Source organism: Salmo salar, chromosome 05 (assembly GCF_965601325.2).
Source record: "Salmo salar chromosome 05, fSalSal1, whole genome shotgun sequence".
Lineage (NCBI taxonomy): Eukaryota > Metazoa > Chordata > Actinopteri > Salmoniformes > Salmonidae > Salmo > Salmo salar.
In genome coordinates this window covers 49,726,738-49,753,075 of record NC_138295.1, presented here as the reverse complement: position 1 = coordinate 49,753,075, position 26,338 = coordinate 49,726,738, and the positions used below count along the sequence as shown (strand labels likewise).

Genomic DNA, 26,338 nt, shown 5'->3' with positions numbered 1-26,338 from the left:
GGAGGAAACCTGGCACCATCCCTACGGTGAAGCATGGTGGTGGCAGCATCATGCTGTGGGGATGTTTAAAAGCGGCAGGGACTGGGAGACTAGTCAGGATCAAGGGAAAGATGAACGGAGCAAAGTACAGAGAGATCCTTGATGAAACTCTGCTCCAGAGCGCTCAGGGCCTCAGACTGGGGCGAAGGTTCCCCTTCCAACAGGACAAAGACCCTAAGCACACAGGCAAGACAACGTAGGAGTGGCTTCGGGACAAGTCTCTGAATGTCCGTGAGTGGCCCAGCCAGAGCCCATACTTGAACCCGATCGAACATCTCTGGAGAGACCTGAAAATAGCTGTGCATCGACCCTCCCCATCCAACCTGAGAGAGCTTGAGAGGATCTGCAGAAAAGAATGAGTGAAACTCCCCAAATACAGGTGTGCTAAACTTGTAGCGTCATACCCAAGAAGACTTGAGGCTGTAATCACTGCCAAAGGTGCTTTAACAAAGTACTGAGTAAAGGATCTGAATACTTGTTTTTGCTTTGTCATTATGGGGTATTGTGTGCAGATTGATGAGGAGAAACATTTTCATACATTTTAGAATAAGGCTGTAACTTAACAAAATGTTGAATAAGTCAAGGGGTCTGAATACTTTCTGAATGCACTCACTGTATGTGTGTGTGTGTGTCTGTGTGTGTGTGTGTGTGTATCTGTGCGCACACGGTGCACAGATACAGTGCATGGGGTCCAAAACCCTTGTGGACAATGTGGGGATGGGGGAGGAGTGTTGCTGTTAGGGTGACAGTAGCAGTCGATAGTGGTAGCTACATAACTGTCTGTAGCAGTCAATACATTTGACTTTCCATGACCTGGCTCATGATGTTAGATCAAAAGTGTTGATGCGTGACAAAAGAACGAACGTATGGGGTGCTGATTAGACACATTCTTTACCACATTCAGCTGACGTAACATCAAATGCACAGCATCATGAGATGCTAAGACATCTAAGTTATTTAACTACGGTATGTTGATCCACTATCACAACTACGTTATTTTTACTCAAGAGTATACCACAACAAATATCTTCATATCTACAGATTTCTTATGTTGTGGAAAATGTTCTATGATAAATTATGATTTGGCTGTGGGTTAACTGTTGCTCGCTCTGAAAGGCTAGCTGCTCTCTGGTTGGATGTTGAGCAAGGTGTGATAGTGGAGCGGGGGGAAGGGGCACTCACTCGAGGGAAGATGGCCGCCAGAGAGCAGACAGTTAGGACGAGCAGCAGGACCTCTCCCACAGCTAGGGTCACGTAGTTTGCTATCATCCTGTCAACCGCAAGAACACACAGAACATAAGGAACACGAGAGAGAGAGAGAGAGAGAGAGAGAGAGAGAGAGAGAGAGAGAGAGAGAGAGAGAGAGAGAGAGAGAGGGGTTTAGGTGAACTCACCGAGGGTCTATGAGGACCTCCATGGCTGCCGTGAACAGGAGCACTACACAGGAGCAGCTGAAGGCAGCTCCGCTCTGCTTCTCCTTTTCTACAGAGTAGCGGGTCTCCAGCTCAGGGTCCACAAAGCGCAGGGACAGGCGGTTGGTGCGTTTTCCCTTCAAACTGACAGGGCAGAGGGAGGGTTCACGCGGTCTGTCTGCTCACATAACAGAGGATTCATACCTGGCTGCACATGGCTCACTCACACACCCTCTGCTACTGGGTGTTTCTCTATGACTATCACACACACGCGCATACATAGATACACACAGGCTGGCAAACTTCTGTGAATTTTAAATAAATTCCCTGGTTTTCCCAAAATGCCTGGTTGGGGGATTCCCGGAATCAGGAGGGAATAAGCATGATATCCAGAATCCGCCAAACAGGATTTCAGGAAAAGCAGGGAATTTATTTAAAGTTCCTGGAATTTTGTAACCCTACACACACCCTCACTCTCACTCTCTGTCTACTCACGCTTGTACGGTCTCTCTCTCCAGCAGTGCCTCATTGAGCAGTTTGTTGAGCTCCTGTTCGTTCTCTTGGGCATCAATCACCCTCTCGGCCAGGTCCCGCAGTCTTAGCCTCCGCCGAGGGTTGGGGAACGAAGGGTTCACCACCTGGAGTCACAAGAAGGTGGCATTCCTGTTCTGTCATTACACCACCCACTGGATGTACCCCGATTCTCCACACTTCTTCTAAAGTGTGCACTTGCACACTCCCTCTTATGGATTTAACAATGGTCGAAACTCTCTCCAGCCAATACTTACACCAATTCAATGCTTTTAGATCCATGATTGGGAGTGTGCAAGTGCACACTTAATGAGAAGGGTGGAGAATCTGGAAGTAGCCACTCTTCATTCAGGTTTGAAGTGGAGAAGGTAGCACACGTTGGAGCAACTCCTGTCTTGGAGACAGCCAAAGTATTTGGAGGTTTTTGTACTAGCCAGCACTAACACCCCTAAATTTACAAATCGAGGTCTAAATATAAGACAATAATTAGTTAATCATTTGAATAGGTGTACTAATCCTAAACTGGAACAAAGGCCTGCACACACTGTGCACCTGTAGGACACAGAGTTGCAATCCTGTGTGTTAGGGGTTACAGTAAAGGTCATATGTTACCCGTGTGTCCAGCTCCTCTGGCTCGTCTGGTGTGGTGCAGGTTGTGTGGACACTTCCATTACACTCAGTGGTGTTGATCAACAATGGAGAGTTCCCATTGGATGACATCACAGACAACTTCTGATAGGAAACGAAGAGACAGGAAGGAGGAGAGAGAGAGAGAATGTGAGGTGTGTTACAGTGACTGTGGTGTGTTGACAGGAGGAATCTGTAGAAAAAAAATATTGACATTTTTTGTAACGCTTTCTTTTACAGCCTGTTGTAAGCTGTTACTTACCTGGTATTTTCATGGTATTAACTAGGAAACTATGCTGGTAATTACCTCAAAGAATTCAACTAAATTGGTGACTGGTACCAAAGTTAAAGACAAAAGTTACTTCTTAGTAACTACTACCTGGTTGTAAAATAAAGTTTTACAGAGGTTTTATCTCAGTGAGAGGAACCTGTAAGAATAAAGGTTGAATAAAACTAGGTGCTGAGGCAATACTCACCACCCCGTTGATGCCGTTCTTTCCCAGGGGGCCCTTGGGCACCACCACCAGGTAGGAGTCGATGCCCCTCTCCTTCAGGTACTCACAGCGGTCGCCCCCGTTCCCCGGCTCCATATCAAACTCCCCGTGCAGACACTCCATTGTGGCTTGGGAGATGTGCACACGCCTGCCGCAAAGGTCAGGGGTTATAGGTTATAGGTCAGAGAGCCTGGCATATCAATGGCAGGGCAGGTGGGGGCTGACCCTATGTCCTCCCTATTGCAAACTTTGAATAATTCCTGCGGTCACCCTCTTATTTTATATACAGTACATCAACATTTCCTTACAGACTTCATAACTTATTGCTAGCAATAATTAATTTTGTATTGGTATACAGGGTTTGTATTGGGCAGAAACACATTTGACAAATATGAGTGCATGAGGCAGGTGAATCTTGCCTGTGCATCATCTAAGGTTGTAGTAAAGATCTGTAAATAGAGTTAGGGAAAATGTTATAACTTAGAGGGGTTTAACCAGTTCCTTCTTACCCCGGTATTCCTCCCGCCTCCATCTTATTGGCCACGGTGACGTCAGTGGACCAGACGTCATACTGCCACCGCTTCTGTCCCAGGACGCCCCCCAGGACAGTGCCAGTGTGTACCCCCACACGCATGTCCACATCTGTCCCGGTCTTCTCACGAACATACCTACAGGACAACACAGTCACCGTGACACAGAGCCAAGAAGAACCACCCTAGCCAGTCTTTCTCCTACCATTTGTTTTGCCTCCAGCACATCACATTATTCCTACTCTATGTGCAAATCTCAAATGACACCCTATTCACCGCAAGTACAGAAGGACCTCTGAGATGTGAACACGTCTGAAAAGGAAGTCAATCGGAATACTGAAAGGTTTGGATTTAAAAGCGCATCAAACCTTTGTAGAAAATATGAATTGTGTATTATTTTCTCAGCATTTATCCAGATACTGTAGATGTCAGACCTGTTTTCAGCACATGAAAGTAATAGGTTCTACAGTAGTATACTACCTTTGACCATAAGTGGGTGAATAGGATGTCCTTTGACACAGGCAGCCTATACCACAAACCAAGTTTCTACAATCCACATTTTCACTCACGAAATGGCCTCCACCATGGCCAGGCCCATCATGATGGAGCAGGCAGCGTGGTCCTCTCTGTAGTCTGGCAGGCCACAGATGCAGTAGTAACAGTCGCCCAGGATCTTTATTCTCAACTGGTGGTATTTCTACACAAAACACACACACACACACACACACACACACACACACACACACACACACACACACACACACACACACACACACACACACACACACACACACACACACACACACACACACACACACACACACACACACACACAGTGAGGTAGTGGAGAGGCTGGAACATTCAAATAAGTGATTTCATCTGTATGTGAAATGATGTGACTATTCATTTAAATGAACTTTAATCTATAAATAAGTATGTTTAAAAGATTAGTATACATGCCATCAAATATACATTTTTAGTCAGTAAGTAATATATTTATGCCTGTGTGTGTGTGTGTGTGTGTGTGTGTGTGTGTGTGTGTGTGTGTGTGTGTGTGTGTGTGTGTGTGTGTGTGTGTGTGTGTGTGTGTGTGTGTGTGTGTGTGTGTGTGTGAGTGACTCACGGCAGCCAGCTTGTCAAAGCGGGCAAACAGTTCATTGAGGAGCTTGACCAGCTCATGGGCACTGCATGATGATGATAGCTGAGTGAATCCCACAATGTCTGCAAACAAAATACTGCAGGAGAAAGGGGATTACATGCAGTCATCACATCATCCTATTGGATATCCTGCCACTGTGTTATACAACATAGTATACTCTATAAGTTATGTTCTCCTAGCCATAGGTCTATAGTCTTACCTGACGTTTTCGTGGCGATACATGTACATGGTGTTGAACTGCTGCATCTCCTTCTGTCCAGTCTGACTGGCTTCTTTCTTCTTCATGTCCTGTAACATCTCGTCTGCTATATGCTTGGGCAGGATGGACAGCAAGAGACGCTCCTGTGGATGACAGGGAGAGTGGTGAGGTTTCAGTCGATATGAGGAGACTCTAAAGAGCCTCAATAGACGCATGCACAGCTTACAATAAAGGCACTTCCTTTTGTGTGATTGGCAGCAGAATCAATCAATGACTCAATCAGAATCAATAAAAATTCAGTGACCTGATCAAACCACTTTCTATAACAAAGGAAACTGTCCATTGCCATCCCAAAGCCTCCACTTCCATTTATATCTACTTCTATCACCCTTCAACCAATAGATGTGCTCAAACAGTACATACAGTGCATTTGGAAAGTATTCAGACCCCTTGACTTTTTCAACATTTTGTTAAATTACAGCCTTATTCTAAAATAGATACAAATAATTGTTTCCCCTCGTCAATTTACACACAATACCTTATAATGACAGAGCTAAAACAGTTTTTTTGACATTTTTGCAAATGTATTAAAAATAAAAACAACGAAATACCTTATTTACATAAGTATTCAGACCCTTTGCTATGAGATTCGAAATTGAGATCAGGTGCATCCTGCTACTAATGATCATCCTTAAGATGTTTCTACAACTTGATTGGAGTGCACCTGTGGTAAATTCAATTGATTGGACATGATTTGGAAAGGCACAAACCTATCTATATAAGTTCCCACAGCTGACAGTGCATGTCAGAGAAAAAACCAAGCCGTGAGGTCAAACGAATTGTCCATAGAGCTCCGAGACAGGATTGTCTTGAAGCACAGATCTGGGGAAGGGTACCAAAACATTTCTGCAGCATTGAAGGTCCCCAAGAACACAGTGACCTCCATCATTCTTAAATGGAAGAAGTTTGGAACCACCAAGACTTCCTTGAGCTGGCCCCTCATACAAACTGAACAATCAGGGGAGAAGGGCCTTGGTCAGGGAGGTAACCAAGAACCAGATTGTCACTCTGACAGAGCTCTAAAGCTCCTCTGTGGAGATGGGAAAACCTTCCAGAAGGACAACCATCCCTGCAGCACTCCACCAATCAGGCTTTTATGGTAGGGAGGCCAGACGGAAGCCACTCCTCAGTAAAAAGGCACATGACAGCCCACTTGGAGTTTGCCAAAAGGCACCTAAAGGACTCAGACCATGAGAAACAAGATTATCTGGTCTGATGAAACCAAGATTGATGTCACGTTCTGACCTGTAAAGGTGTTATTTGTTAGTGTTTAGTTTGGTCAGGACGTGGCAGGGGGTATTTGTTTTATGTGGTTCAGGGTGGTTGTGTGTATGTGTCCATGTAGAGAGGGGTATTTGATTTATTAGTCCAGGGTTTTGGTTATTGTTCTATGTTAGTTTATTTCTATGTTCTGTCTAGTCATTTGTATTTCTATGTTTAGTTAATTGGTGTTGGGGCCTTCAGTTGGAGGCAGCTGTCTATCGTTGCCTCTGATTGAAGGTCCTATAATTAGGGGTGTGTTTGTATTGTGGATTGTGGGTAGTTGTATTCTGTTTTGTGCTTGTCACCTGACAGAACTGTTAGTGTCGTTTCTGTTAATTGTATACGTGTTTATTTTGTTTCTCTAAAAAGAGAAGATGAGTATACACTTCCCTGTTGCGTCTTGGTCCTCCACACACGACACGCGTTACAATTGAACTCTTTGGCCTGAATGCCAATCGTCGCATCTGGAGGAAACCTGGCACTCTCCCTACGGTGAAGCATGGTGGTGGCAGCATCATGCTGTGGGGATTTTTAATAGCGGCAGGGACTGGGAGACTAGTCAGGATCAAGGGAAAGATGAACAGAGCAAAGTACAGAGAGATCATTGATGAAACCCTGCTCCAGAGCGCTCAGGACCTCAGACTGGGGCGAAGGTTCACTTCCAACAGGACAACAACCCTAAGCACACAACCAAGACAACGCAGGAGTGGCTTCGGGACAAGTCTCTGAATGTCCTTGAGTGGCCCTGCCTGGACTTGAACCCAATCGAACATCTCTGGAGAGACTAGGGCTGTGGCGGTCATAAAATTTTGTCAGCAGCTGATTTTCAAGCAAATAAGTGTCAGTCTCACAGTAATTGACCGCTAATTAACATAAACACATTTAGCATCTCCTGGCTTCCACACATACAAGCCACTGATGCTGACCTTCGGAACATCGACATTTTAAAAAGTTTAATAAATCCATGTAATATAGCCTACACCTTCACAATAAATCCATGATCTATTTTAGAAAATGTAGTACATTTCAGAAGAACAGAATAGCATACTCTGAGTTTTCCTTATGTTAGGTCCTGATCTGGCTATTCCAAATGGCTGTGGGCCACACTAGTCCATTCAGCAGACAAGATTTGCTTTGAATTCCATGGCATTATTTTATAGTATGAAGAATACAATTGAACAAAGCTGAAAAAAATAGAAAGGATATTTTCTTTGAGGGAGTGCGGATGCGGCTCTTCTGTGATGAGCTGTTATCAAAGAAATAGGTATTCCTATATGCTTAATTTAGAGTTAATATTGTAAATTGAGTTGTTATACAAACATTGGGCTATATGTTTTGATTGTTAATAAACTCAGCAAAAAAAGAAATGTCCCTTTTTCAGGACCCTGTCTTTCAAAGATATTTGGATTTTTACGAATTAACTTCACAGATCTTAATTGTAAAGGGTTTCAAAACTGTTTCCCGTGCTTGTTCAATGAACCATAAACAATTAACGAACATGCACCTGTGGAACGATCGTTAAGACACTAACAGCTTACAGAGGGTAGGCAATTAAGGTCACAGTTATGAAAACTTAGGCCTTTCTACTGACTCTGAAAAACACCAAAAGAAAGATGCCCAGGGTCCCTGCTCATCTGCGTGAACATGCCTTAAGCATGCTGCAAGGAGGCATGAGGACGGCAGATGTGGCCAGGGCAATAAATTGCAATGTCCGTACTGTGAGACGCCTAAGACAGCGCTACAGGGAGACAGGATGGACAGCTGATCATCCTCGCAGTGGCAGACCACGTGTAACAACACCTGCACAGGTTCGGTACATCTGAACATCACATCTGCAGGTCAGGTACAGGATGGCAACAACAACTGCCCGAGTTACACCAGGAACATACAATCCCTTCATCAGTGCTCAGACTGTCCCCAATAGGCTGAGAGAGGCTGGACTGAGGGCTTGTAGGCCTGTTGTAAGGCAGGTCCTCACCAGACATCACTGGCAACAACGTCGCCTATGGGCACAAACCCATCGTCGCTGGACCAGACAGGACTGGCAAAAAGTGCTCTTCACTGATGAGTCGCTGTTTTGTCTCACCGGGGGTGATGGTCGGATCCGGGTTTATTGTCGAAGGAATGAGTGTTACACCGAGGCCTGTACTCTGGAGAGGGATCGATTTGAAGATGGAGGATCCGTCATGGTCTGGGGCGGTGTGTCACAGCACCATCGGACTGAGCTTGTTGTCATTGCAGGCAATCTCAAAGCTGGGAAGACATCCTCCTCCCTCATGTGGTACCCTTCCTGCAGGCTCATCCTGACATGACCCTCCAGCATGACAATGCCACCAGCCATACTGCTTGTTCTGTGCTTGATTTCCTGCAAGACGGGAATGTCAGTGTTCTGCCATGGCCAGTGAAGAGCCCGGATCTCAATTGAGCACGTCTGGGACCTGTTGGATCGGAGGGTGAGGGCTAGGGCCATTCCCCCCAGAAATGTCCGGGAACTTGCAAGGGCCTTGGTGGAAGAGTGGGGTAACATCTCACAGCAAGAACTGGCAAATCTGGTGCAGTCCATGAGGAGGAGATGCACTGCAGGACTTAATAGTGGCCACACCAGATAGTGACTGTTACTTTTGATTTTGACCCCCCCCCCCCCCTTTTTTAAGGACACATTCTATTTATGTTAGTCACATGTCTGTGGAACTTGTTCAGTTATATCTCAGTTATTGAATCTTGTTATGTTCATACAAATATTTACACATGTTAAGTTTGCTCAAAGTAAACACAGTTGACAGTGAGAGGACGTTTCTTTTTTTTCAGAGTTTACATTGTAAGGCTGCATGATGCGACTCTAATGATGATTTGAAAAAGGTTGCTTGAAAGGCATGAGCTCTGCTTTGTTTTTTTGCAGGCTGTACACACTACATCAGTCACCCATTCACAATTTGATAAGCACTTGATAATGCCTAGAATTTCACAGCAGCATCCCGTTTGTGGCCGTAATGCACCCTAAAAAAATCTATGCCTTTTGCACCAAGTGGCCATTGTGATGGAGTGCTGCATGCTCCATTATGTGATCGGGTCTTTCTCACAGGCTACAAGTGAAGACAGACACATTGGGGATACAACTGCGCGCGTCCTTATCCAATTCCTAGGTGCATATTGAAGATATTGGAAGAATTGTCCACATTTACTTGTGATATTTGTGATATTTACATTTACATTTTTTCTAAATTTGCAACAAAAAAAAACAACTGTTTTTGGTTTGTCATTATGGGGTATTGTGTGTAGATTAATGAGAAAAAAACAACAATTGAATCAATTTTAGAATAAGGCTGTAGCGTAACAAAATTAGGAAAAAGTCAAGGAGTTTGAATACTTTCCGAATTCATTGTACATGTTATAATCACATCCCATGGTATGTATTAGAGATACGAAACCGCAAAATACTAATCCTTTACATGGTTCTACTCTGATTTAGCCACTGTCTCCTGTATTCCTGACCCAGAGTTGGCTCTAGAAAATGTATCCTCCTTATGTAATTCCTCTGGCATATAAACAAGCCCCTTTTAAACAATTCAGAGTCAAAGATAGAAAACCAAGGGTTAGATCTTCAGAGCTATCTGAGCTCATTCAGATGCGAAATCAGGCCTGGGCCAAAGCAAGGAAAAAGGACTGGAAATGTTTCAGACAATTGCGAAACAGATGTACTATCTCGATTAAGAAAGCTAAATCAAACTACCTTTTAAGCTCTATATCCGACTGCTGGTGATCCTTCAAAATTTTGGAAAACAGTAAATGCACTGAAGCGTACAAATTCCTCTTCTTCCCTGCCTAAGCAAGTTCTGTCTGACTCTGGCATCATAACTGAGAAGAATGGGATAAGCGATGCCTTTAATCATAATATTATCCAAGCAGGCTTTTTATTTGCGAGAAATTGTGGTTTAATTGACCCTGGTAAGTCAATCAACTGCTCTTCCTCTGCCAGCCTCAACTTCTAGTGAATCTTTGTTTTCATTTCAACAATTTACTATATGTGATGTGCTAAATGCCTTGCTTAAGACTGGTAAAAAAAAATCCGCTGGGGCTGATATTCTTGATACATTCTTGCTGCAGATCTCTGCCCCACTGATTACTGAATCAATAACCCATATTTTTTACCTGACAATTATATCTGGTACTATCCCCAAGGTTTGGAAGGCGGCCCATGTACTCCCCCTTCACAAACGTGCAGACCCTTGTGATCTAAATAATTAAATCACCCTATTTCTAAACTTTCTTGCCTTGCTAAAATATTAGAATCTTTGATTAATTTTACATTTTAGTCATTTAGCAGACACTCTTATCCAGAGCGACTTACAGTAGTGAATGCATACATTTCATTTCATGCATTTTGTAAAAAAAATTTTTGGTACTGGCCCCCCGTGGGAATCAAACCCACAACCCTGGCGTTGCACTCACCATGCTGGCGTTGCAAACACCATGCTCTACCAACTGAGCCACAGGGAAGACCTAATTCTCAGGTAAGATCTTTCCTATTTTTAAAATGTATTCTAAATGTACATCAGTCGGGTTTTAGACCAGGTCATAGCACTATCTCTACTAGATCCCTAGTTATAAATGATGTAGTTAACTGTATGGATAAAAGGCAACATTGTGCTGCCCTCTTCATTGGCCTGTCAAAGGCTTTCGATACTTTTGATCACTCATGGCTAATTCAGAGCCTTTCCTCAATTGACCTAGACCAGATTGCATGTAACTGGTTTAACAAATGTATTGACAGATAAAACTCAATGTGTATATCTACTGATGGTGTTAAATACGGTTTCCTGGATATTACGAAAGGTGTCCTACAGGGGTCGATTCTGGTCCTGTGCTTTTTAACATTAACAATATCGACATGTTTAAAAAAGAACTGCACTTGTATGCCGATGATAGTGTTGTGTATGCTATTACCCCCAACGTTGACCAGGCTCTGTCTGAACTACAGTCTGCCTTCATTGTATTATAGAAAAACTTTATTGACCTGGAATTAGTATTGCACGCAGGTAAAACTACGTGTAGATTGTTCTCTAGAGCACATAAAAATAACTCTGATGATTGAAGCATGTCGTTTGGATAGTGTCCATATTGATTGTGTCCCTGGTTACAAATATCTGGTTAGATTTAAAGCTGTCTTTTAAAAAGCATATTGATGAGTTAAGAAGCTGCGAATAAAAATGGTCTTCTATAGAAATAGGTCCTGCCTCTCGCTAAATAGTAGAAAGCAGATTGTTCAGTCGATGTTCCTATCGGTCCTAGACTATGGCGACATCATCAATATGAAGTCAGCTGTCACTTCATTAAAGCTGTTAGATGCAGTTTAACATAGTGCACTGCGCTTTATTACGGGCTAAAATGTTTGTACTCGCCACTGCATTCTTTTGATTTATTAGGATCCCCATTAGCGACAGCTAGTCTTACTGGGGTCCGACAGTTGGTTGGCCCTCTGATGTCACATACATTGCTATGTTTTTATTTAGAAAGTCTTTTTACAAAAAGTCCCACTGTACCTAACTTCTTTACTAACTTTAGACATACGAGTTACCACACTCGGTTTCAGGGATGGCTAACTCTGGAAATTCCTTTGGTTGCTACTGAGTTAGGTAAATCAGCTTTTAGTTTCATTGCACCTTATTTATGGAATAATCTTCAAAATGTTCTTAAATTTGATATCTGGGTGCCTCTAGGGAAATTCAGTAAGCTGATTGAGAACCTTATTTTTTATTTTTTAACCTGACAAAGGCTTATTACTGATGAATGTGTTTGTTTTTTATGACCATGTTTTTCTTTCTGCTTGCATTTTGATGTGTGTATTTTGTCATTTCTGTAATTCAGGGCTTATCTGTAAAAGAGACCTTGGTCTCAGTATGACTCCCTGATAAAATAATAAACATCCAATGGACAAACATGATATATAATCACGTATTACACAGTACATAGACATATAGGCCTATAACTTTTCTCCCTGTTAAAAGCACTGTCCCTATACACAAATCTGATTGGCCTAAAACTATCACTCATCGCCACGTAAGTCCATCTGAACAGATTCCACCCTTGATGACCCAAGACCAGAAACATAAACATTGGAAATCACAAACGCATCAGGCAAACAAAAGCCTTGAGTTCACACACACGTGGAGGGAGGAAAACAAATAACGTGGCAGGGTTTTTCAAAAGTTCTTATCAAAACCTGACAGAGAGAGACAAAAAAAATGGGCAAGCGAGTCAGCAGTGATTACTGCGGACATCGTCTCAGGAGGCCCGTCGCCATAGTAACCTGCAGCGACCGGATGCTCCTTGATTGGCTGGCGGCCCTTGTATCCCAGCAGCCCATGCTTCTCCATTAGTATTCTGGGAGAGTCTCTCTCTCTCTCTCTCCCTCCTTCTCTCTCCCTCCCTTCCATAATCACCCCTTTCCTCTCAGCGCTCTCCCTCTTTCTGAGCTCTCTATAGCAGTGACCGTCTGTTCCATAAATAGTAGCAATCAAGAATGCCCAATGGCCACAGCTGTGAGACGGGGAGGGAGGGGAAATGACTGCTGACACAGTGCTAACTCAAACAGACAAAACATGTACAAGCACACACAGACACTTGTGTGCGTGTTTGCGCGCACACACACACACACATACATGTAATTAGCTTAGTGAAGTGTACTGTAACAGTAGATCAAATGGAGCTGTAGATACTAAGAATTTTGTTTAAATTCCCTTTGGCTTCAACATAAATAAAACAAGTCTGAATCAGAATCACATACATTCAAACCAGGGCACTACTCTGGCACTGCCACACGCTCCTCATTGCCCCCCACTCTCAAACCTACCAACCTCTGTCACTTTTATCTCTCTGCACATGTTGTCTCCTGCCCTATATTGTATATTCCCCTCTGTCCTCCCGCCATATGTTTTTACCAACACTTCCTCCCTGTCTCAGTCTGTCAATCTCACCTGTTGCTGGCTCTGTTCCTCCAGATTGAGTTTGACCTCCAGGGACTGCCGTGCTTCCAGGAAGGCCTTGCGGTGTTTCCGGTCTGCCATGTAGTAGGACATGACGCCCACAGTGATGGCACACACATAGATCACTATGTTGGCCAGCAGCTGGAGAACGCCAGAGTCATTAGACACACACATTTACACACAAGCATGCACACAACACCTGCACTATAACAAACACACAAACAGGCATGCACAGTAAGCCTTACACTGTTAGTCTACACCTGTTGTTTACGAAGCATGTGACAAATACAAATTTCATTTGACATATGGACGCACGCACACACACTCTGAACGCTGTGGGGAGGACTCTTGTGTAGCCTTATCATGATCTAGGCTAGTGGTATCTTACTGAATTGCTGCAGCCATGAATGTGGCAGACAGGCAAAAAGAAACCAGCATTCTAAACCATTACAAAACTCTTATAGGTTCCAGTGAGGTGGATACTGATGAGTTAAATTTCAAACAAAGTTTGGATACTGCACTGTTTTGTCATTGAATAACACTTTGATTCGCTCAGATTGAAGCTCTGATAGGGTGGTTGGCCTTTTATTGGGCTGCCTGACTCCCATTGGATTAATGTGACATTATGATAAAGACATGAGCATACTGGGAACCAAAAACTGTGGACCATTTGAGAACAGTATTGATGTCAAACAAGAGAATGACCTCTAAAATAACAAATATAGACAAATGACAAAACCACAGAGGCTTTTTTGCCATTGATAATTCTACCTCAGACTCTTTTAGTTGGTAAGAGACACTGAAACCTCAGCCTCTGCTCTGTCACCGAAACATTTGATATAGTCAGCCTGTTTGCAGACTCATCAGTAATGTCTATTCATTGTAGATGCTGTAAGACAATTACAGGGCATAATGTGACATAAATAGTACTGGAGGCTAATCTTCTGCATGATGAAATTATTTCAACACACCATTTGATGTGATCAGGAAAGCTAGTATGACTTACCTGCACTGTCATTATAATCAATATCTAGCCTATTTTTAAATCTGCTGTATATACCATAATAATTGCTCATCATTCCTTGAGTTGCAAGTACGGCATGTTGCACTGTTCCTAGTTATTTTATGAGCTACTTCACAAGATCTGTTCACCTCTCTCTACCTGCCACCCTACAATCTAATGTACCCCCCCCCCACACACACACACCTGCCCGTCTCCAACTCCACCTGCAACTTCATCCAACTCGTTATGTGTCCACCCACCTCAGGTGTTTCCTGAACTACTCTCACCCGTCTCCCTCTCCACCTGCAACTTCCTTCCCATCCTGCATGTGTCCTCAGCCCCCACTCTTACCTGTCTCCCACTCTATCTGCAACTTCAATCCCCATCACAACTCACCCACTCTCACTCCCGCTGCAATTCATCCCCCACCCAAGGTGTGTCATCAGCCCCATCCCCACTCTCACCTGTCTCCCGAGGGCAGCCCCCTGGATATCCTCCTGCTGCTGCTGAGCAATGGTGACCCCCAGCACTAGGGTGTGGACCCCGCACGACACGGATGTGATCAGCACAATGGGCGTGAGCCGCAAGGGCAGTGTCAGGAAGAAGGAGAAGCTAAAGAATGCCTGCCAGCCCACTGTGTCACTGGCCTGGTGGAAGCGGGCATAGTTCAGGCCCAGGTAGCAGAAGATCTGGGCCGCTATGAGCACCCACAGGGCGTAGGGCACCACACGTCGCGAGATGCGGTCGGGTAGCAGGCCGTAGCGGCACAACACATAGAGTAGGATGTCTGATGCCAGGCCCACTGATGCCACCACCACAGAGGCCAGCTTTTCGCCTGTGTAGACCACAGCGCACATGACAATGATGTAGCTGTCAAACAGGGCAGCAAACACAACCAGAACCAGCAGGGTTTCGTGTCGCTGCCGCCGGAAATAGGTCTGATAGAGGTTCTCCAGAGAGTCGGGTGCAAAGGTGAGACGCATGAAGCGTGGGAGGCAGAGGCAGCACCCTTGGCTGCGAACTGTTACCTCGTGCGTGCGCCCCACGGCATGGCCTGGGTCCGATGGTAGGGTCACAGAGCAGTCCGCCGAATACTCTGCTGAGTACTCCGGCTCTGAGAAGGCCCTGTTGCGAGGCATCATGAATAATGACTACGTTTTGTATTCTTCTTCCTGTGACCTCGTCGTAAAAAAGTGGAAATCTGTTTGTAGTTCTGCAGGAGGTGTAAAATTCTTCAAAATACTGTTGTAAGGTTCAAGCGTAGGCCTACATCGTGCTCTCTCATTGGGTTCCCTTTTATTCTCCTGTGTGTAAAACTGAACCCTTTGCCATGAGGTGTCACAAATGTCCTTTAAATCCCACGTAGTGTCTTGATTGTCAGGATCTGCACTTTGGAATAGCTTTGCTCACATATTTGTTACACGCCTCTGACAGTGTCAGTTGATTCACCAATCCAATGTTCTCCAAATGTAGGCCTAAGGCAAAAGGAGATTTAAAGGGTCTCCTGGACCATGTTAATTTTCCTCAAGTGAGCCCATGGAAAATTCGCTAAGAATAAAGTGGGGGTGATAATATAGCTTTGTTTCTTTTCGAATACAAAACTTTGTTTACATTGCCACCCTTCTCTCCATATTCATTGTATCAAGGTCGTCACCAATGTTCACATGGGGTTTCCATGGTGAAAACTCAAAAGAAGTGAAGAATATGGGATGCTGTTTGATCATGAATTGTGGCCCCTCCACCTGAGATAACGCCTGACTAGCAATCCACGTTGGGAAAAACAGGGATTTTTAAGAAAATTACTGGGAAATATGGACAGCCTGTGCAAGTTGTGCAAAAGAGGCCTAGATTTGTTTCTTCTTTGCAGTTGACAGACTGATACCGAGAGCAATGTCTGTCGTTACCTTCCAATATTTAGCTTGAGAAAACTGCGCCTCTGTCCTCAGTTGATAATAACCCCGGAGCACTATGCGGGACTTCTGATTTTACAGTGCACACAGGAAATCGGCTACATGTTGCGCTCTATGAAAAAGAGAAAAACGATAGAACTTGTAAAATGGATGTCCAAAATGACACCATCAAGACTATCCATTTAAAATACTTAACAGTCTTTTTTTGCCGTATTATTTAGCAACCCAGTTTTCAAGCCTACAGTATAAGGACATCATATTTACATATTTCTTGCCCTCATTACACATATTGATGAGTTTGTTGCCTGTGATTTCAGGGTTAAATCGTGTGGCTACATTTCTATTTTGAAAAGGTGCTAGAGGACTGCTATTTTCATACCCACTTAAATGATCGAATGACTGAAAATAATAAGCGTCATTATTTACCCATTCTGTATCCATTTAACATGTGGTGATGGCCAAAGATGAACGTGATCTTTCAATGTAGGTTTTCATTCTCCAGTGACTCGACGTTTGGCATCTCCTGTCTATCTATCCCTTTTAAAATGCCGCATGTGAACAGAGATTTTGTACCAGATGCTGTAAAAACCATCCGCATATTGTTGCATCCGTTTACAGAGCCATGAAAAAGCCACTTTCGATCTCCTATAGGTGGTGCTCGCTCTTTTAAGGATTAGATGTCACTTGTAATCAAAACAGTGCATTTGGGGTGTTTGTTATAAGAATAACATGAACATGTCCCTCTCGACGAGTAATAGAGTACAATGGACTCTCGCCTTCTGCAGAAAACACGGAACAGCTCTGCTTTTTCGCCCTCGATCTTCACTTTCTACCCCTGATAAGCCCGTCCCAGTCTTTAGATTCCCCCCCCCCCCCCCCCCCACCCACCCTTCCCTTGCCTCCCATGAACAAAGTCAGAAATAGGGACAGACAATTCCAAATAGGATAACTAAATGTAAATAGCATATGGTTATTCATTATGACTGGATGAACTAATATGACACTTGATTTCATTTTATTGATTAATTGCCATTAAAGCTCGCGTAATGTTTTCCCGCCTCCTGGCCATACCACCACAATGTCTGAGTGCACTAATTGACTCTGACCATTATCACATCAAATGATCTACTTCTATAGGTAAATAAAGGTTTAAAAAAAGAAGAAAAAAAGGTTCGAAGCCTGGGCCTACCCCTGGATCCAACAAACACCGTAAAAGAAATATGCATGTCACTTGAACCAGTCTTTGGGAGGGAACAATTGATAGCGTACTTATCGACAGCTGTTCCCGCATCGGCTTGAACAATCCAAACAAGAGCAGCAGTCCGTTACACAACATCAGTTTATTTTGCTCACGCCCACCCTATTTCAAATCAAAGGTCACTTACACAGTTTAGAAAAATCATATAGCAAAATCATGCAGCGAAATGCTTGTTACTAGCGCCTAACAATGCAGTAAAATGCCAAACAGTGTGGTGTGTGTGTGTGTGTGGAGCAGGAACTGAGTCTAGTCTAGGTGCTCCAGGGCTGTTCATGCACCATATGGCGTCGTTGTTCATTATTATTTTTTGACTATGAGATGCGTTCAGGTTGTTGTGTCTGGTCATTAGTTTGTGTCCCAGAAACGCTACTGGCTGTGCCGAACCTGCCCGAGATCGGCTTCTTTCGTTGACACTGCCATTAGACCTGTATTGATTATTCCACTGAAACCCTGTATTGAACGTGTGATCAATACCCAGACCATTGACCTTTTTTTTTATTTTTTACAGGAAACAAACTCATCAACAACATCTCCCTGCCTCTCAGGCCCAAATTGAACATTCATACTTCCCCCTGTATTCATCCTCTATAGTTTGAGGTGTGTGATACCCCATATCACAAGGTCCTCTCCCTTGTCACTATGCTCCCCCCATAAACACACCCCTTGATTTTACCTTGGAGAATTAACCTACCGCTACCGATATGTGCCTAGAGTGATGCAGCCCATTCAAATATATGAGGCTTGTAGGTAACACTCTGTACAAGTGATTCATTAATTGCTGGATTCCAAGACTAATGTTGCCGTGGAGAGACAGATTTCCCCAGAGAACAGCCAACAATAATTATTAAGCAGTGCTTTTTACCACCAGCAAAGGCTGAGGTAGGACAGATGATGATGGTGTGCAAAATTAGACACAGATTATGGGAGGCAATGGATTAGGGTACATCGTTTAACAGTTGACAGATGATTATGTAATGTCATGATTTTATTCAGAGGCATAACAATTGATTGCTTTGCTAAAGCTTATTACACAAGTCCGGTTTTCAGAATGATCTCTTCCTAGTAGAAATGGGAAAGGGAAGGGAGTGACAAATGAATCCTGTTTATTGTGTCTAACCATGTCTCTCATCATGTGAGGGTTTTCTCTGGATTCATAAATAAACATTGTCCTATAACAATATCACAATCATGCTCTCAGTATCACTGTTTTAGAGAGACCATTTTTTTCATCATCCCTCTTATGTGATTAATACTCCAATACACTGTAACTATTTGAATGACCCTGTTGGGCAGAATCAGAATAGAACATCAGATGTGCATATTGTTTCCCATGGCATTGGCCACAGAGGATAAAGAAGAAACAGATTATTTGCACGAGGAAAGTGTTATTATCAATACATTGTTTGGCCAATAAAGGCCTGTGTAAATCTTTTCTGCTGTCCATAATCTACAGAAGGTTTTAGATCTATGTAGAATAGAATACATCTATGTAAAACATTTGTTTGCAAATATTTGTATCTTGTTTTGCAATGCTATTAAAATGTTTATTGTGTTTAGAAAAAACAACAACAATACAGTTCAATCAATACAGTGTCACAGAACAATGAGATAGATGTTTCACCGGATATATAAATCTGAAACCTCCGGTTGGCATTTCCACTCACCACCAAATATGGTTATGAGAGGAAGCCCAGTGGCTGGCAGTGTGAGAAGGTGGAGTGAGATGGATTTTGGATTTTGATCTTAATACAGTTTTCTGTTCCCCAAACTAGAATCTGTTATGAACAGAGTGGACCAAGTTTTGTAGACTTTACCCTTTGCCAAAGTTAAAAATACATGTATAAAAATGCGTTGTTTAGTAGCGCAAGAACAAATTGAGTTATTGCACACGCACACTTCACAGAGTAGACGTTACCTAACGGAAATATGCAAATACATGCTAGAACGCACCAATAGGATTTCGCTAGCTCGTGCTTGGCTCTGCCCACCTTGCTTGTTCTGCCCACTATGATTACTTTTCGCCCATTGGAAACGACAGGGTGTGGTCTATCTAGGGATCGTTCAAATGTTTTTTCTGACAGTGTACGTACAGTGTACGTAATGACGTAATCGCTCAGATTGCACGCTGCTGACGTGTATGTAGGGAAGTAGCAAGCTGGCTACCTAGCTAGCTAGCAACTTTAGCGTTATTTTCATTAGATATGTGCAGCCAGTGACAGCTCACAATGGGAATAATAGCCAACTAATTGAAATAATTGGCATCAGAAGAGAAATCGGAGCAGATTACACAGGTAGAGTTTGCAAGACCTCAAATACATTAGCATACACTACCCAGTGCACCATTCAAGCTCAATTAGCTAACGTTAATGATTGGCTGGCATGCTAAAAGCTTAGATGGCGAGTTAGCTAGCTAGTTAAACTGTCTTGTACAGATTTATTGTGCAGTGACAATTGTTAAGATTTCAAGTTATGTAGCTAGCTAGCTAACAAGACTTTCGCGATGGGATGTTTAGCGAGCTAACATTAAAATAACAAAACCTGTTCTAGTTAGTTAGCAAACGATGCAGCAAGCGCCTTAGGCTTGACAGGTAGAAGATACCATCCCTACAGTTACTCTTGTTTACACCTGTGGTCGTAACGGAATCATGGTTACATTAACACACCTTGGAGTCGGCGCGAGATATGGGTCGGAAAACCTGCTTAATTGCAGGGATGGGATATGCCACTGTACTCCAAATGTTACATTTATCCACACTGCTCCATCGAGAAGATTGATATACTTTTCATCCTCAGCTAGCATGAAGCCAAGAAGGGCAGTTTCCCAGAAAAACTAGCAGTATTTCAATCTTCTCAATGGAGCAGTGTGGATAAAGGTACAATTTGGAGTACAGTGGCATATCCCATCCCTGCATCGAGGTACGTTTTCTGGCCCAAATCTCACGCAGGCTCCATAGGGTCTTAATGTACCCAGCTCAGTGTAAACACCTGTAATGGTAGGGTCAGGATCTTCTAAAACAGGAAAAATATGTGTACTGTCTTAATACACAATTTTCCACCACCATTTTCGGACAATTTAGGATGTTGCAAACCGTGTTCAGCCAAGGGTGTGCAGCATCCTAAGTTGTCCGAAAATTGTATTTAACTTCTGGCTTCCCACGGACTGTTTTGTGCAACCAAATACAATTGAAAGCAACACTAGTGTATATAAATACACCAGCATTGCTAAAAGCAAGGATCTAGCTACTATTGTGTAATTATATTGTTTTGTCTTCTATTTTGAGTTTTCATGCATCTGTTTCTACAGACAAGGAATTTGCCCTGAAGTGGATTGATTCCTTCAAGAGCCATGGGCAAACGGAGGATGCCAGACCTGTATAGGGCCCCCTTCCCCCTCTACACAATCAAAGTGGACCCCAAAACAGGATGGGTGATCACTGCAGGAGGGGGAGGCGGTTCCAAGACAGGCATAAAGAATGCAGTGGTAAGCTACTGAATGTTTAGGTGATCATGTAATGGTTTTGCTCTATAGGCACAATCTCTCCATTTTTAGTCGCTTCTCTGTCTTCACACCCTTTTACATTGCATGTATTCTGTAAGTGTGAAAATGCAGAAACATTGTAGACATTGTGATTCAGAATTGATTTTGATCTAATTAAATCTGAGTAATGTTGTACAGTATTTGCTAAGTTAAGTTGGGACTGTCTTTTCAGCACTTCCTGGGTTTGGAGTTGGTAGGAGGCCAGCACTGTGCCACCCTGGTGCACTCTCATGACACAGACACGCGTGCCACCATGAACCTGGCAATAGGCGGGGATGTGATCGCCGCAGGGCAGGACGGCAGATGCAGCCTCATGCGCTTCAGACAACGCCAGCCCAGGGGCAAGGCCGCAACCAAAGACGGTAAGGAAGGGACACCCCCAAAAACCTGCCATTCACTTTTATAAACCTCTTCATACACAAAGTTCAAATTATCTTTACAGATACATTTACTGTATCATTCCTATCTTACATTTAATCTCTTACATCAGTGTTTCTCAATCCTGGTCCTGGTGACCCAAAGGGCTGCACATTATTATTTTGGCCCTAGCACTAACACACCTGATTCATCTTAAATAATCAAGCCTTTGATTATTTAAGTCACGTATGTTTGTGGTAGGGGGAAAAAACAAAAATGTGCACCCCTTTGGGTCCCCAGGAGAATGATTGGGCAACACTGCCTTACATTAACACATCACTATGCCCCTTATTTTCCAGCAGGGGGTGGAAGTGAGCAGGGCACAGCTAGGAGAAGAGCTGGGAAAGGGGGTAAGGGTAGTGAGGGAGCTGCTGCTAGGGGCAATGTGTCTGAGATGAATGATAACACCACCCAGATCTCTGTTGACACGTTTGGGGAGGTGCAGTCGGACCTCAACCCCCAGGACCCCCTCCAGAAGTGTGTGAGGTTCAGTTCCGATCTCAGCCTCCTACTGACTGGCGGGACAGACGGACACATCAGAGTGTGGGAGGTGAGTTTAAGTTATGCCAAAATAGCCGCCATGTTGCGACTTCTCCCCAATTGTTACTGTGCAGGTTTTAGCTTGACTGTAATGCCTCTGCTCTCTCACCAGTACCCCTCCTTAAAAGAGAAGTTGGACTTCAAAGCCCACGAGGGTGAAATTGAAGACTTGGACATCAGTCCAAATAACAAGGTACTAAACAGCTAATAAGTATATGACCTCGATATCTGTCTGTGTTGGAATCACAGTAATGAAGAGGTTATTAACATAATGTGCAAGCTAAACTGTAAGTGTTTTCTGACCTGTGTCTGTTATTTTGTGTTTCTGTGTAGCACCTTGTGACGGTGGGCCGGGACTTTGCCTGCAGTATATGGAGTGGCAACCAGCTGGCCATGAGCCTCTGTTGGCATGAGAAGATGCCTCAGATAGCAGCAAAGTCATACCGCTATATGTCTTGCAGGCAAGCACATACCCCTTTCTCCTACGAATTTTCATATACCCTGTTACATCACCGACATATGGCTCTGATCCAATAGCCACACTAGCATACCACATATGTTTTTTCGCTCTCCCGTTTAGGTTTGGAAAAGTCGAGGACCAGAAAGACACCCTAAGGCTCTACACCGTCCAGATCCCCCACAAACGAGACAGAAAACCTCCACAATGCTACCTCTCTAAATGGGACGGCCAGAATTTCCTACCCATGCTGACGAACCCCTGCGGCACTGAGGTCATCTCCACCCTGGCTGTCAGGTGAGAGAGGATGGAGAATGATACCTAGGATTCAATTAATCTTTCCTTGCCCCCTTCTGAATTGGAGAAGGTCCCTCCCCTCAGACCTTCTTTTCCAATGCATTTTGAGAAGGCAAATCGGAAAGGATGCGAGGAATTGAGCAAAGATGAATTGAGAAAGAGCCTTATTTGTTAATCTCTGATAAGGTTGCGTAACTGCTGCATTGCAGGTATTTCTCTGTGACGTTACTGTGTCATAAATGTAGGGCTGATACGGCCAAAATATCATATCACAATATTTCTCACATTTATGATATGTTTTTGAATAGTAAAAGTTCTAAAATTAGCTATGAGTTGTGCATGATCCTAGGGTGGCTACACATACATTCTAAGTGATTTTCAAAGGGGCTTTCTCTATTCTGTACAATCAAACTTCAACCAAAAGTTGATCTAATTTGACAATTTCCACACTGCCACATAGGTGTGCACAGTATGCACAAAAAATCAAGGCCTTATTTTTAACTAAGTATTGCAATTGCGATTTAGATCAAAACACTTGGGTGTTGGAACTGTTTGAATCATGGAAATTATTATTCTACACTCACTGGAGAGTTTCAATATTAATAGGAGGCGTTATTGTGACAGGGTAGGAACCAAAGTGTTGGTCAGTGTTTCCCATGGGAGTGGAACCCTATAAACTTTGGCTACATTAGAAGTTTCTCTTACTTCATGTAGCTAGCTAATATATTCATGCTTTGCCTATTCCTCTCTGATTTAGAAAATACTGTTACATAAACAACATGCTGATTTAGGCCGACACCAGCACTGGTGTCAGGCTGTATTAGCTAGCTACATTTGCTCTAACTCAGTACATTTATTAGCTAACTAGCGATTCGCATTAACGGCTAACACGATTATTTTAGCCACAACTTTCTAAGAAAAGACAAACTAGCTGTTTGCAGACAGTAAGATACAAACTAATAGTGTAATTATAGAACACTTATATTAAGAAGCAAAGTGGAAAGCAGCATCACTGTCATCAACATATTGTTGCATCTGCTGCATTGACCATGCAGTGAACTGTCGGCAAATGATCTCGTGGTCTAACAGCAACTGCGCTCCTTCAGTGACGGGGCAGAGCTTGGGGAGAGGGACGACTCAAGTTGCGGAGTAAACTATAAAAAAAACGGTGTGGCGTATCACATTTTAACAAACCAAACATTGAAATACCGTTACAGAAGGTAAAGTAAAAACTCAAACTGGTCTGTGCATCAATACCGGTGTATATAGAAAATACCGTATACCGCCTATCCCTGAATAAATGTAATTGTTGTAGATATTTGTTCTTCCCTGTTAACCAGGAGTCAGTGGCTCTTTTTTATTCTCGCTGTGTTCCACAGTGACTCTGGAACCTTTCTCGGCCTTGGGACAGTGACGGGATCAGTAGCAATCTATGTCGCCTTTTCACTACAGGTAGACAAACACACACACAAATAATTAGCTGCCTTAGCTTATCCCTGTGTAACTCCCTATTTATCTTGTCTCATTGTCTCTGTAGAAGTTGTACTATGTGCAGGAGTCCCATGGCATTGTGGTGACCGATCTGGCTTTCCTGCCTGACACTCTCAAAGGCCAGAGCCTCAAAGGGAACAACGAGGCAGCCATGTTGAGTGTGGCTGTGGACAGCCGCTGTCAGATGCACACTGTACGAAACCGAAGTAAGTGGTTTGAATTGGTAGCATTGATTTAGCATTGTGAGCAGTATTGTCTTTTCTTTCACCCTCCTTCGTTCTCTCTCTCCCTGTATCTTCACCATCCCAGGATCCTTCCCTATCTGGTTGGTGCTGTTCTTCTGTGGCCTCATGGTGGTGGGAGCTGTCCTGCTCCTGCAGCACCTCTTCCCAGGATTCATTTAGACATTGACGGGGATGTTAATTGGAGGGAGAATGAAAGAATCCCAGACCGCCCTACAATCATCTTCAACAACCACAACCTCTGAAGAACTCCCCTGACGCAACTCAGCCCTGGAACACGCATCCATCTCCTACCTATAGCCATCTTAACACACTTACCAAACCGTGGAACATTTTAACCACACTTGCCCAACCCTGGACTACATCTACTAGAGCCATTTACCCACTCTTAACTCAACCCTCCCAACCCAACGACATTCCCTATATCAATTACTATACCCTTAACCAATATTTGTATGCCCCATCCTTTCCTGTCACCCCCTAGCCCTGATTCAGGACATCCCAGTGTACCATCTGTGCTCCTTCCACCCCCAATTCTGCGAGACTCAAGAATTTCATTTTTTTTCTTGATCTGTATCAATCAATCTTCTTTTTGATTTTATACCATGGTGGGAAGTTAAGGGCTCAGCTTCAGCTCTATCATCATCATGAATGTGCAAGGGGTGGGGCCTTTTTATCATAGATATTTAAGAAAATGTAAAATTATAAATATAAAATGTAAATCATTGCTCTGTCAGTCTCCATCTGTCCTGTACATACATAAACACACACTTGTAATTTTAGCAAGTTGGTTGGATAACATTTCTGCATATGGATTTTCTGTACCAGTTTCCATTGAGGCCTGTTTTTCCTGCTTTGTCCACTAGTGGGCATCATAGACCATATGGCTTTATCTAATATTGTTCATCCCAGACTGGAAAGCAGGCCAGGCAACAGGGCATCATGACCTTCAGGAATAAACTAAATCAATTGTGTTTGTGGACTCCCCTTTAGCTCCATTTCCAATGTTGAAAGACCTGGCAAGTTGAGTTCTTCTCTGAAGGCTCCTGTATAGTATCTCTAATCGTCATTAAACCAGATTGACAGGTGGAAGAGTGGTCTTTTTCTGCTCCACACAGCTCAGTAGATGTGTTTATGTACAACCATTCAGTCCGGGCCCAGGGCTTGCTCTGATTCGTCAGAGCTAGACCGACTGATTCATATTAATGCGGTGGTCCTGAGTGCTCTAGCCACTCTCACGTGTCATTTAACACTACTTAGCTAAGATAGAAGAAAGCGATAATGTTCCTAAATAAAAGATAAGGCAGGCTATGATCCAGTGTATGTGATGATTTTCTGTATCTTGCAGAGTCTACATACTGTATATCAGCATTGTATGGTCTTTTGTAGCATGGCATTCAACATTCTGCATGTTCTAGACCAAAGCACCATGGAGAGTGCTTGGTTTGTTTCAAATGGCTGACTAACACTATCATCAAGCTGTATAGTTCATCTGTGTTTGTTTCAACCAATTAAACATTTTATTGGAATCTCTTTTGTCGAGGCTTAATGGCCTTCAGCTAAAGAGCTTTAATGATTTTCTCTTCCACTTTCTTCACACTCTTTAAAATAATGCCACCAGCTTGGTTCGGGCCCCTAGTCTCACCACCATCCCTCTACATGCCTGGCCTAAGCACTTGCGTTGTTGCAGAGATGGAAAGGTTGCTGTGATACACTGGGACGTGTTCATTAAGCACCAAATGGAAGACGACGGACTAAAACAGGGAGGGACTACCTGGACTTATCCAATAAGAAAGGCACATTTTAGTTTCCCATTGCAAAACTTTTTTTAAAAATGATTTCTGTTGTGTGCCCTTATTGAACATGACCCAGGGGCATAATAACAGGG

The 26,338-nt window shown here is 43.4% G+C and overlaps 2 protein-coding genes across 6 annotated transcripts in view; one reads left to right on the top strand and one right to left on the bottom strand.

Moving 5' to 3' along the window:
- The window catches only part of LOC106605024 (adenylate cyclase type 3), a 29,454-nt gene extending 12,400 nt beyond the window's left edge, over window positions 1–17,054 (bottom strand). Inside the window, exons 1-12 of one of the 3 annotated variants that reach the window (XM_014200241.3) lie at window positions 16,637–17,054; window positions 14,765–16,322; window positions 13,289–13,438; window positions 4,992–5,134; window positions 4,757–4,868; window positions 4,203–4,330; window positions 3,613–3,771; window positions 3,086–3,251; window positions 2,595–2,714; window positions 1,947–2,089; window positions 1,434–1,595; window positions 1,222–1,309 (exon numbers count right to left, since the gene is read on the bottom strand). In XM_014200241.3, coding sequence (XP_014055716.1) covers window positions 1,222–1,309; window positions 1,434–1,595; window positions 1,947–2,089; window positions 2,595–2,714; window positions 3,086–3,251; window positions 3,613–3,771; window positions 4,203–4,330; window positions 4,757–4,868; window positions 4,992–5,134; window positions 13,289–13,438; window positions 14,765–15,442 — 2,049 coding nt within the window. In that variant the 5' untranslated portion in view covers window positions 15,443–16,322; window positions 16,637–17,054. Of the gene's footprint in view, window positions 1–1,221; window positions 1,310–1,433; window positions 1,596–1,946; window positions 2,090–2,594; window positions 2,715–3,085; window positions 3,252–3,612; window positions 3,772–4,202; window positions 4,331–4,756; window positions 4,869–4,991; window positions 5,135–13,288; window positions 13,439–14,764 lie in introns of all 3 variants that reach the window. The other 2 variants (XM_045718307.2, XM_014200240.3) reach the window with 2 other exon arrangements.
- A 2,520-nt stretch (window positions 17,055–19,574) lies between these two features.
- On the top strand, window positions 19,575–25,175 carry LOC106605034 (guanine nucleotide-exchange factor SEC12). 3 transcript variants are annotated; one of them, XM_014200265.3, is made up of 11 exons: window positions 19,575–19,759; window positions 20,262–20,384; window positions 20,773–20,949; window positions 21,179–21,368; window positions 21,723–21,973; window positions 22,076–22,156; window positions 22,297–22,424; window positions 22,544–22,717; window positions 24,097–24,169; window positions 24,255–24,414; window positions 24,518–25,175. In XM_014200265.3, exons 3-11 carry the CDS (start codon window positions 20,815–20,817, stop codon window positions 24,610–24,612), a joined length of 1,287 nt encoding a protein of 428 aa, XP_014055740.1. In that variant the 5' UTR covers window positions 19,575–19,759; window positions 20,262–20,384; window positions 20,773–20,814; the 3' UTR covers window positions 24,613–25,175. The 3 variants fall into 3 exon arrangements, with proteins under 3 accessions (XP_014055740.1, XP_014055741.1, XP_014055739.1); XM_014200266.3 differs by lacking the exon at window positions 20,262–20,384 and having other exon boundaries at window positions 19,583–19,759; window positions 21,726–21,973; XM_014200264.3 differs by lacking the exon at window positions 20,262–20,384 and having other exon boundaries at window positions 19,583–19,759.
- The last annotated feature ends 1,163 nt before the right edge of the window (window positions 25,176–26,338 follow it).

Excerpts from the sequence above, each read along its gene's own strand:
- LOC106605034 (XM_014200265.3), top strand. The coding sequence starts at position 20,815 with ATGGGCAAACGGAGGATGCCAGACCTGTATAGGGCCCCCTTCCCCCTC. Across the intron at positions 22,157-22,296 it reads ACATCAGTCCAAATAACAAG|CACCTTGTGACGGTGGGCCG; the intron begins GTACTAAACAGC and ends GTTTCTGTGTAG. Across the intron at positions 24,415-24,517 it reads GCACACTGTACGAAACCGAA|GATCCTTCCCTATCTGGTTG; the intron begins GTAAGTGGTTTG and ends TCACCATCCCAG.